This window comes from Stegodyphus dumicola, chromosome 8 (genome assembly GCF_044657685.1).
Source record: "Stegodyphus dumicola isolate Sdum_Otavi_A_Nest chromosome 8, ASM4465768v1".
In the NCBI taxonomy this organism is placed as follows: Eukaryota; Metazoa; Arthropoda; class Arachnida; order Araneae; family Eresidae; genus Stegodyphus; species Stegodyphus dumicola.
The window spans coordinates 35817830-35830619 of NC_140775.1; the positions used below are offsets into that span (position 1 = coordinate 35817830).

At 28.5% G+C, this 12790-nt stretch overlaps 1 protein-coding gene across 1 annotated transcript in view; it reads left to right on the plus strand.

The window, feature by feature from the left end:
- LOC118185793 (small subunit processome component 20 homolog) overlaps nt 1–12790 on the plus strand; it is a 219401-nt gene that overhangs the window by 39581 nt on the left and 167030 nt on the right. The window contains exons 14-16 of the mRNA XM_085821737.1: nt 2036–2176; nt 7045–7254; nt 9513–9660. Coding sequence (XP_085677863.1) covers nt 2036–2176; nt 7045–7254; nt 9513–9660 — 499 coding nt within the window. The remainder of the gene's footprint in view (nt 1–2035; nt 2177–7044; nt 7255–9512; nt 9661–12790) is intronic.

Consider the following 12790-nt stretch of genomic DNA (forward strand, 5'->3'; position numbering starts at 1 on the left):
TTTTTGCCTTGTCACAAAGTGAGAACTGAATTAAATGAATGAGAAATCCATCCGTAATGAAATTCGAGGAAATAAATTCAAATGAAATGCAGCAAAAAAATGTGTGTCATTTAATATTCTGTACAAGAAAGTCTTGTGGTGTCCGCATGAGATTTTTTTTTTTTTTTTTTTCCCTGGAGTGGTAGATGTGCCCTTGTAGAACAAGATGTAATTGATTTGATACAAGATTCACCTTTTAAATTGTAAAGTAAGATTGTAATTGTGTAATACAAAGGTAAAATATTTTTGCTGCTTGAAGAAGTGAAATATACTTTAGTAGGTATTTATTATTCTGTATTTAGAATTGTATTATTCTGTATTTAATACTGAATGCATGGGATACTTATCAGAGATTGAATTTTGCTCAGTCTTAAAGTTTTCTTGCTTTTATGGTTACAGGCAAAAACATTATGATCGCAAACGTCACAGAGAAAACAACATAAAGCAAACATATTGTCATATAAAACATTGTGGGAGGAAAAAAAGCAAAAGAAAACATCATAGTTCAAAACCCTTGTCATAAGTTCAAAAACATCGTCGTAAAAAATAAAGCAACTTGAAATCATTGCGAACATGTATTTTGGGGGGTTTTAAAAGTTATAAATGTATATTCCCAAAGTAATATGTAAATGCAAAATCAGTTATGAGTATTTTTACCTCTATATTTGATATTTTTTTCAATCAAGTAATACGTTTTTGCAAAAAATGCAAGATGGAAATTTAAGCATTCAAAAACTGAAAATAAGTAGAAAATTAAAGCTGTGCGTAGCAATTAATGAGATTTTATCTTATTTATTATAAAAATTTTGTATAGTTATCTTCTGAAGGTTATAATTTAATTATAATGTCTTTTATAAAACTGTATTGGTAATTTTTCATGAAAAAATATAGTGGAAGATGAGTAACTTCATGAGATTGCTCATATAAAAATTGTTTTCTGTCGCTTGGGTAAAAATTCCTTCTTGTGTTCACAAATAATGATGCAAATATAAATTTACAGATTTCAAAGCCTGAAAATTATGTCTGTTAATTATTATTTTTTATCACGATATTGTCTGTGATGATGTTTTGAATAACTTTATTTTTGATGATGATGTTTTATGTCTAAATGTTTTAGAAGTGTGATGCTTAATTTGTTCGATGATGTTTTTGCCTTGTGTAGTTTTTTCCGCAATATTTTTATTCACAATGTTTTTGGCAGTCATCTTCTTTTATATTCATTATCACTTAATTATTAGCCTTTTAAGGATTGATAGTAAGGTTTATTTTTGTTCATTTATGAGAACATTTTCTGCAACATAATTTAATCCATTAATGAATGGTTATCCTCAAATACTCAATGAAATTAATATTATTAAAAAAATTATAATTTTTTCATGTCCCGAAAATTTAAACTTCTGAAATGAACTAAGAAATATTTTAGAAGTAAATATAAAGCAATTTTCAAAAGGAACTATTTAATAATATAAATGCAGTGATTGATTCATTTGAAGAAAAGTAATGCAGTTTGATGTGCAACTCATATAAATGATATTTAGAAGGTAATAAGCTTGTTTAAGACTGTTTATTTTTTATTATAATTTTTAATCATTTTAAGTCTGCAGTTTTCTTATTCATTATAAAATCATTACCCTTTATCATTGTTGATCCAAATTCTCTTCTGTACCTTTAAAATTTAAAGATTTTGCTTTTCAAATCTGTGTGATTGCAGAAATAATTCTTGTTTACGTGATTTTACATAATTTTGTAATTTATTACAATTTCTAAATAGTAAAACAAAAAATTGATCATAATATCTAATTTTGATACCAATTTAGACTGGATGATGATTTTTAAATACGCATTTTTAATTTTTTGAGATCATTTGTATGAGATTGAACCATAATTACTTCAGCTGTTTAATACTAAATTTAAAATTCAACCATGAAAACTTCAGCTTGAAGCTTTAAAAATATTTTACTGTAAGATGCAATTCAGTTACCTTTTTTCTTTTCAGCATGGGAAAGAAGTGCCTGTCATCTGCTTCTGCCTCCACTGTTCTGGAGAAATTTCTTATTGAAACTCTATGCTTTGATGAACTAGCAAGGAGTAATCTTCCTGAAATTTGGGCTGCACTTGTTTGCTTACCTCATATTAGGTAATATCCATTAAATAATGTTTGAGATATAAAGTTAATTTATTGTTTTTTTTTTTTTTTTTTTTTTTTTTTTTTTTTTTCTTTTTTAACTAAGAAGGTTATGAAATTTTATAACTTTTTTTAGAAAGAGGAAGGACAAGAAACTGACTATTATGTGCTTATTATTATGAAATAACATAAATATATATTCTGTTCTTCTTATTATGGAAAATTGTTTTGTATTATTTTGTTGTGTACAATTATTACATATTATTTTACTGTGAACAATGAATTTGTAATGTTCATATTTAAGAATTAATGTATAATATTTAGTATTGTTTAATCTTTTCATTCAACTATGGCAAGCTCTTTTAAGTTTGGCTAAAGATGTGTTACAGTTAAAAGGGCGCGGATGTATTCCCGTTTCTCATGACTCAGCTTCTTGTGGGGTCAGGGGCCGGACTGCCCAGCTGCATTTTACTCTTTTTGCGGGCTTGATCCCATGTGTAGGGTGTGGAGGCGAGAAAGTATTTCAGCCTTTCTGAAGTAGACAACTGGGTGACGTATTTATTACCTAAGGATGTCGCAAGTTTAACTGAATTACAATTGAAAACATTCCTCTGTTGTGTGGGAAAGAAAGGGTCCGTCACCTTGTACAGAGTTCTGAATTTCTTCGAATTCTAGAGGCTATTTATTGCCTCTTTTCTAGTTGGCTAGAGGGAGTTCAAGTTTTGCTTAAGATTGGTTAAATTTTAATTTTAGTTGAGCCAATAGCGAATTTGAGGCGTTTACATTGTGAGATTCAACCGAGCTTTCAAAAGCCGTTGCACTGTAGGAGGGGGGAGGTTTTTGTGAGATTTGGTCCAGTTTTGATCTACTTTTGAGAGGAGCATAGCCCAGCCACCCACCCCCTTGTGGGCGACCACAGTTTCGGTTAATATTGTTTATCTCTGAGGCACTGCCCGTGAGGACCGGTCCAAACTCACCGCGCCTCCCTTCGGATAGGCTTCAGCCAGAATTGACGGAAGATCTGGGGATAGGTCCAGCATTATACTTGACTGGCAACTTTTGTTTAAGAATCATGTCTCTGACGTTTTCCACTTGTAGATTTGAGTCTGAAAGTTGTCTGTTTGTCAACCTGAGTGTCTCGAAGCTTCATCAGACTGTGGTTTTATCAACTATTATGTATTGATTGAACATTGTTTTTGACTGCAAGAGTCTTCAGACTCGTTTTTGGACAGTGATGAAATAGCAAACCGTGACTGTCTCGAACAATTGCCAGATTGATTGTGGTTATGTCAACTAATTAAGTATCAACTGAATATTGTTGCTACGTGAGAGTCTTCAGATTTTGGGTTTTAGAGAGCAATGATCCAACTGTGAGTGAAATTTTTGTTATTTTCATTTTTTGCCTTTTCTTTTAATAAGTAAATTTTAGGATTTTGGAATTCTAAACTAAGCTGACATTTTTATGTAGTTTAAAATTCGAATATTTTAATCAATCAATTAATAGTTGAGAAAGTGTTATGAGTAATTAATAGTTGAGAAAGTATTAGTTATTTTTTCTTTATGTTTAATTATTATGAGTTTAATTCTTGAGTACATGTTTAAAAGATTAATATGAGGTGTTTCACTATGATTTTTGTATGAATTAAATAATGTTAAAAATGAGATTGATATGGAAAAAAAAAAAAAAACTATGAGTAACTTTTAAAAGAGATTTTGTAGGGGTAGTCTGGCCAGCTATCTTAAATTATAATATTTGGATTATTTAATAAATGAGTATATTGATTTTATTAGTGTAAGTTTCTTTTTAGTTTAAATTGTGGTCTACTATAGGTCAGCCATATGATCCTTGCAGAAAATATGGTTATTTTCGAATATGGTAACCATATTGCGGTAGTAGAAAAATCAGTCTTAAATGTTTGTTACTATACGATTGGCTTAATTATTTTGATGAGTAGACTTCTTAGTGTGAGATTTATCTTTTCCTGGTGTTTTGAATTGTTACATTTTAAATGTGTTTTAGGGCTATGTCTAGATTAGTGTTGAAATTTATGTGTTTTCAGGTTGGAGATCTGAATTAGTTTTATTTTAGTAGCATGTTACGGAAATGTATTTCTGCATTTTGCTTTGATAAGTAATCTTTGATTCTAAGAAAACACCAGGGATTAATCTTTCACTTTCTTTGGTATAAAGTGTTAAGATTTTGATTCTGAGAGTAGTAAGTAGTTTAGTTTTAGTTATTTTTATGTCATGGCACCAAAAAGAAACAAGTCAGTTTAAAAGTTGAGTGTAAAAGTAAATTTTAATGATTTTTTTCCCTACAAAACATTCTTTTATGTTACATTGTAAGAAATTACATGGGAATAATAGTCTTTCACATGTAATACAAGTTAATTTGATTCAGTGGATACTACATCCAGAGTTTTGGTGACATATTATAAAAATTCATTAAACTATCAACTACTTAAAAGTTTTCAAAAAAAGTTAAATTTATTTTCCCCAAATATTTGCCAGCATCCCCATTTTAGAATTTTTAACAAAGGTCTCATTTTCTTGAGAAAGCTGAAATCTTTCGCCATAGTTTTGAATTTATATTACATCAGAAACCTACCAATGGCTGAGTGGATAAAACAGAATCTCTTTCGTTCTCAGTTGCTACTGGATTGTCTGCATGAATTATGATCTTTCCTTTTAATGATAATTAATATGAGTCACTTTCCTTGAAATCCTTCATAAAGATAAGATTGCTGTAATTGAATTCTTTGTTGTAATTTATGAAATATCTGTCTACCTTGAAATGACCTGTGATTGAGGAACAGAGCTGACAATATTTTCAAAATTTTACTAAATCATAAATCATGACTTGATTGTTGCTATTATAAATGAAAAGAAACCATAGGAAAACCTGTAAATGTTAATTTAAAAGGTGAAAATGAGGTTGGTGTATCACAGTTCACCTGTTGTTGTCTAGGTATAGAAGAAATGCTTAGTTTTAGTTAACATGTAGAGCAATTGAATAAAAAGTTGTCAACAACTCATCTGTGTTAAGGCATATGTCAGGGCTGGATTGCAAAGTCCAGAAAACTAAAAACTTGCATTGTATATTGACCTCCATGCTGAGCTGTATATAAAGCAAGTCTCTAGCACCTAAATATTTTGACTTTCATTATCAGTGTATTATAACAAAAAGTTTCTTCTTCAAACCAAACAGCTGCAATAATTCATTACCTTTGGAGCCAAGTATTCATAAAATGTCTTTCTTTTGAAGAAGTTGAATCCTTGTTCTTGGCAATCAAAATACATTCTCTTTTTATTTATATTTAAATTATTTAACATATATTTTAATTTTAATGAAGATTTAAATTATTAATTGATATTGATCTTTTTTACTTAAGCTAAAAGTAAAGGAAAGCAAAAGTTACAGTTCAGCTTTTAAGAGGTCACAAGAAAAAAATGAAAATAGCTAAAGTATATTATGTGTTTTTTAATTTGTGTCTCTCATGTGTCACATCATATGATTATTTTGGGGGATTGTATTTATGCCAAAAAATTGCATATATCAAAATTGATTGATTTGATTAATCCAAAATTTGTTATGTTTATCAAAACTATTTTACCAGAGACAGACACATAAAAAGGAGTTTTTCAACAACATTCTTTCTTCTACACCCCCCCCAATCCCCCATAAAGCAAAATAGTTGAAATGATTTTTCCAAATTTAAAAAAGAAAAAAAAAAAAAAAAAAAGTTAGTTATTTTAGAGTTTGATTACATAGTCTGAAAATATTAGTTTTTTAAAACAAATTTATAGTTTGAAGGTTGTTAATTTTCATGTAAAATAGAAGTGAAGTGGCTCATATTTCATAATTTTTAATAGTGGAACTATGTTTGAATATATTTAAAACTTCTAGAATTCCTCTTATAACTTTTTGTTTTCATTTAAATCATATAAAGAAAGTAATGTGCATTTCTTATTATCAGTCCCGGCCCTGTAAGAAAGACTAAATTTAATTTTTGTTAGGGTTACTAATTTTAAATTATTTAACAATGTATGAAGCTAAGAAAATACACTGAAATCATTAATGTAATTTAAGTGCATGGGTATTTTTTAAAATAATATTCAAAATATATAATTAAAAGAATAACAATATCTGGTAATTAATTATAAGTTTCCAGTTTTAAATACCTTTTTCTGGAATGTTATTGATATAAGTGGAAAGTCACAGCCAACTTTTCTCATATAAAAATTCATTTAAGGTGTACTGCAGAATTTTTTAATTTTTATTAACATTATTATTATTTACCAGTAGTTTTCAATGAAAATGTTTTCATTTTTGATAATTTAGCCCTTTCAAGAAGATATTTATAATGCAAACTTTAATGCCTGTGCTTTATCAATGAAAATCATCTCCTGGAGTCTCATGTTTTCAAAACTAAGATTTGACAGTTCACTATTCCTGTATGCAATTTACATATCAGATATTAGTGTTGTAAAAATGCATTTTACTTTTAAAACTAAAATTATACAAAAATAAAGAGTTTAGATTTAAGTAAAAAGTGGATATCCTTTCTTGTTTTCATTCATTGATTCAGTTCCATACTCTTGCCATTCATTGTATATATACATAAGTATTCTACAAAACATTTTTCCAAACTACATAAAACAATATGCTTCAAATCAATCAAATGCATATTAATTTAAATATTTTAATATAATATGTTTATTTATAAATAAATTTTATAAAGGAAGTTTTCTGTATATTTGTTTTATATTGCTTTTGAATTCATGAAGATTACCAGTTTAGCTACTTGAAATGCATTCATTGTTGCATAAATTTTCAATTACATATGTGTAAATAAAATTATTTTTTATTCCTTATTTAGGTTTCTTAATATTGAATATGTATCTAAGGTACTTCAGGAATTAGCAGTAAAAATGCATAAATATTTACTGTCTACACAGTTTACTAACCTTGACCATGCTGAAGAATGGAGTTTTATACTTTGTCAAGCATATTTTGTGTTCCTTGTCATTACAGCAGATTATGAAAAAGAAAATTGTTTTAATACAAAATTTTTCATCGATTTATTAAAGTAAGTATAGTATGTCATATAAACAATACAAAATTAACTAAATGTGTGTTTTGGGAGAAGAAAAGTGTTTTTACAATAAATAATCAAATTAATTTTTTTAATGCAAGTAGAGTTTTCATGCACAAATTTCTAAATAGCTATATATTATGTTCCAGTTTCTTCTATGCATAATTATATAATGAGTTGTGGATTAATTTTAAAATATAGTTACTGGATTGCTTTAAAATTCAGATTGTGTTAATGCTTATTACGTGATAAAAAAATTTTAACATGATAATATTAGAATTTTCTGAAAATACTATATATTCCAGTATTGTTTTATTCGTGCTATAGTTCAAATATATCTAGTGTTTAAAATATCTTCAATGCTGCTGCTGTGTGGTCAAGCGAAAGCCCCATCATTCGTTTTGTTGTTGATAATCCATACTTTTTGGAAATGAGATTTATGAGAATAAGCCTAACTTGTAAACATAACAGTAAATATATCCTGCAAGAAATGTATTCATTACTTGCATATTAATGCAACCACTTTTGTAGATGTCACCAGATTTTCAGAATGTGCCAAATATTGGCCACCATTCTTCCAGCAATCATGCTCCTAACAGTCTTTCAGTCAAGCAATGCTGCCATATTCGTATGGATTCTTTTTTGTTTTATTCCAAGTTCTAATGGTTTTTATAAACAAATCGTTATATATTTTGCTTTAAAATAAGAGCTTGTGGAATTTGCGAACAATAAAACAGACTTTGGTAAAATTTCTGCAGGGGTATAGAATATTGCTGAAAACTGTCTAAAGGGAACAATGAGGAAATTTATTTCCTAGATAACAGTTTCCAAGGTTTGCATGAAGTCGGGTCTATAAAATTGTCTGTTTTTTTTTTTTTTTTTTTTTTTTTTTTTTTTTTTTTAAAGCGAAAAAAGATTGCTGTGTACTTCGGGAAAAGAATAATACAAAAAAAAATTATGGAAAGATTTGAAGAATAGTATAAGTGTTTTATTTTTGAATGTAGCATGTAATCCTTATTTAATAATTAAAATTTATACTTTAAATTGTAAAGTGTGTTTCCTTTTCGTATATTGATAATGTTTACTGACATGATATTAATAGTTTGGGAATCTGTTTAAAAAAAAGAAAGAAAAAATGGCTGCAAAAACCACTAACTTACATCCAATAAGTAACTTTTACTTTTCCATCTGTAAGAAATCGCCAAATTGTGCTAAGGTGGTTGCATTAAACATAATTACTGTGTATTCCATTACAGTTTTTTAGCCAAAGGTCTGTAGCTAGGAACTGTTTTTAAGAATATTAATTATTGAAAGCAATAAATAAATTAAAGATTATGAATAATGGTTTGCTGTTTTGGCACTTTGTGATTATTTGCACCCTTATTGAAAAGTCACAAAACATATTCATGAGGCAAAGCAGTATGTTGCCAAAATAGTTATGTGGCAACTCACAATATTCCAAAAAGTATGTACGTGGCAACCTAGGTATGTGCATAGCCCATGTCTGTTTTGGCCAGTTCACAATGCTAAAATGTACGAATTCCGAGTTTGGGCAATTTTCTAATGTTTTTTTAAATGAAAACAAATTGTATGTGGAAACAAAAAAGTGGATGTTTTATTACTGAGGTTTCTTGCTTCTTCAGTTTTATTGACTAATCGCTCTTGCATGGAGTTCTTAGTGTGACTCCATTTTAAAAATGGCTGTTGCCTTTTGTGCCTTGCGTAGTGAAAGATTATTTTACCAATTAGTTAGTTCATGAGAATGCTGTCAAAAGTCAGCAAGGAGTTCATGACTATTTCTGTGAACTCATTTTTTTATATATCATTTGTATATTATCACCCCTTTCTATCCACATGTACTTAGGAAGATTTTACTAAACCAGTTCATCAAAGATTGATAATTTAAATGCTTAGGTAGTTGCTCATAAGTTGCATTTATCTCATCACTCTCATGTCGCTCTGCCCCCAAAAAAAGCAGAAAGAAAGATTTTGTGAAGTGATAAAAATAGCCATTCAGCTTCAAGCAGTTTTATAGGGAATATCTAAATGAGGCAAATCAGTTTCCAAAATAGTGTTCAATATGAAGAAGAATGATGAAATATAGAGTAAATTGTGCACTACACTTACCTCAGTGATCTCAGCTTAACTCTCCTCAGAGTATTTTTCAATAGTGCAGCAAGTAGTCTACTTTGTTTCTTATGTGTTTGTTTATCAGAATTCATTGCTATAGAATTTTTAATGTCTTTTTCAAGGAAACATTCCAGATCTCTTGGGGTTCTGCGCATGGTGGACTTGCATTTGAGAAGCTACAAGAAACTACCATCTCTAGAAGAGTTAGGTATAACATGTGAAGAACTAACTTCATATGTCATACCTAACTTGGCATCTCCTTATCATTTGGTAAGTACTTAATTCCCTCTCGATGTAAGAACAAAATTATAATAAATCTGTATTTAAATATCCGAATTATCAGGTTTGGCAAATCTTATGATCTTTGGTTCTGAAAATTATTTGTGCTAAATTTCATAAGCTGAAACTAATTATAACAAAGAGTTATGCAGGTAAAAACAAGGCAAATATATTAAGATTTATAAAAATGCAAAATACAAAACAAGTGATGTCTGCCAAAAACGTAGCTGAGAAAACAATGCAAGGTGAAAACGTCATCACACAAAACATCATGGGAGAAAAGAAAACATCAGGGTACAAAATATCATCATCGAAAATAAAACTCCTCAAAAACTTCGCAGTTTGAAAGTATTGTAGTCGTAAATATCTTGGTAAAAAATAAAATGCCTACAAATCATCACATGACTATAACATCGCAGATATGCAATTTTCAGGCTTTAATAACCGTAAATGGATATCTGCATAATGATTTGTGAGCACAAGTTGGAAAGAAGGATAAATTTTACTTTCATATTTTACATTAACTAATAAATTTTTGCTTAAAAAAAAAGAAGGAAATTTAAGCATAGAATATTAATGCAACTTATAGCATTTAATGAAATTTTAAAATTACATAGTTAACCAAAAAAATTTATTAGTAAATAATTTTTTATAAAGTTTTACTGGTAATTCTTCAGGAGCAAACATAATCTAAAATATTAGAAATTTTCTTAAGAAGATGGTTCACTGTAAGTTCAATAAATGACTGTAAAATTTTCGAATAAAATGTATATAAAAAATTAAATACTACATTTTAAGAGCTTATAAGGAATATCTAAATCTAAAAGTAAATGCAAACAATGCTAGTTGAAGTGAAACACTCAAAATTCTATATCTTTTTAACTTGTGTGGGTGTGGTCAACTTGCATAATGATTAAAACCTATGTTTATTGTTCTCAAAAACACTGTTTATCTCAGGGGGATAGTCATCAAGAGGGTTTACTGCAAATGTACATTATTTCTGAAAAGGGGGGAAAAAAGACTGCATGAGATTTTCATGATTTTCCAGAAGTATAATGTGTATATGAATCAGTTATTGAGAATGTACTCCCAGATGAATCCCACCCCTTAAGCAGATAGCCATAGTATACTTTGGCATAATATAATAAATCCAAACCCTACTGAAATATTATATGTAGCAGACTTTCATCGTACCTAATAAATCGACATCCAAGTAACTGACTGCAGGCTGTGAATAAAAATTTTAATCACACTTTAAGAATAAACTGAAACAAAATAAGGAACAATTTTCACTGCAAGAATATCAGATTAACCAAAGTGAAAGAAAATAATTTGATAAATAATTAAGCAATATTTTTAATAGACAAACTGATTCAATTACTTATCTTCCTTTTTTTAATCTTTTTTAGGCTATATTTTTCAAGAAAATTTACCAGTAAAACTGTATAAAAGTAATTTATTAATGACCTTTGTTAGTTAACTATGTAAGTTTAAAATTCTATTAAAGTGCTCCAAGTTGCATTAATTTTCTATGCTTAAGTTTCCTTCTTCCTTTTTCAGCAAAAATTTATTAGTTAATAAAAAATATGAAAGTAAAAAATTAACCTTCTTTCTATCTTGTGCTCGCAGATCATTATGTGAGTATACATTTACAGTTACTAAAGCCTGAAAAATGCATGCCTGCAATGTTTTAGTCATGCGATGATTTGTTGGTACTTTATTTTTTACCACAATATTTTCGACTACAATATTTTTAAATTGCAAAGTTTTTGAGCCGCTTTATTTTCAATGATGATATTTTATATCCCAATGTTTTAGAACTGCACTGTTTTCTCTTTGCTTTCTTTTCTCCCACAACATTCTCATCTGGTGTTGTTTACTCCATGACGTTTTTGTCCACGATGTTTTCAGCTGTACCCAAAACAAGTATACATAAATTTATTGTTATGTAAAATATAAATAAATAAATCTATAATAGCACAAAATGAATATAAAGAAATGTTTATATATATAAAGTAACATGGTAATAAGCCAAAAATTAAAGACGACAAATGTTTTAACCAGTCCTGCACTATAGCTGCAGGATTAAAGTAAATTAAAGCATTTAAAATTAAAATTAAATTGGAATCAAAGCAAGGCAATTCCTCAACAATATTAATAATTTCAACCGTGGATAAGAGGTTAACACATAAGAATTCATCAGTAAGACAAACTCTAAAAATAAAATTGCAAAAAGGGAAAAATATACAAAATTATAAAAATACGAAAATTAATCTCCTTTTGCTGAAGCTTCAATTCAGAACTCATCAGGGGAAAAAGGAATTCAAGTTTCATAGAAGTTGATTAATATATTTCGAATACATGTTTCATTCTTCTGGTTCCTTTGAGATCAAAAGCCGAAAAAAGATGCAATTAAATTTTCATTCAAGACATTAAAATTCATTTAAAACGGAAAAATCAAATCTCAAATGTATCCAGAATTTTCCCTACATGCATTCAAAACACTTGGAAAAAAGATTTCTATAAGTAATAATATAAAATCTAATCTGAGAACAGCTAAAAACTCAAAACCTATCTGAAACAAAAATTGAACAAAATGTGCCTTGCTTTGATTCCAATTTAATTTTAACTTTAGATGTTTTAAGTTTATATATATAACTACAAAACAATTTTTTAAAAAACAAAATATAAACATACCTAGTATTTTTGCACATTAAGCTACTGAAGCATTTTTCTAATACTTTGGAAGATTGTAATTTTAATTTTCAGTATAATTTAATTGTCATATGTATATACAGTAGAACCCCAATTATCTGAATCAATGGGGACCAGACCCCATTCGGATAATAAAAAATTCAGATAATTGGATTTTCCCAAAGAAAAGGTCTACCATACACTTTAATTAGTAATTTCACGTACTCTATGTTGAAAATTGGGAGGAAAAACTATTTTAGAAGGGGTTTAAATTAATTAAAATAAAAAAGCAGCACTTTTACTTACATGTTATATAGCAGGGTTTCTTAAACCTTTTTCAGTCACGACCCCTTTTTATCACTGAGATTTTTTCGTGACCCCAAGGACCGCATAACATTTACAAAAATTTTGTGGGATCTCATTAAGT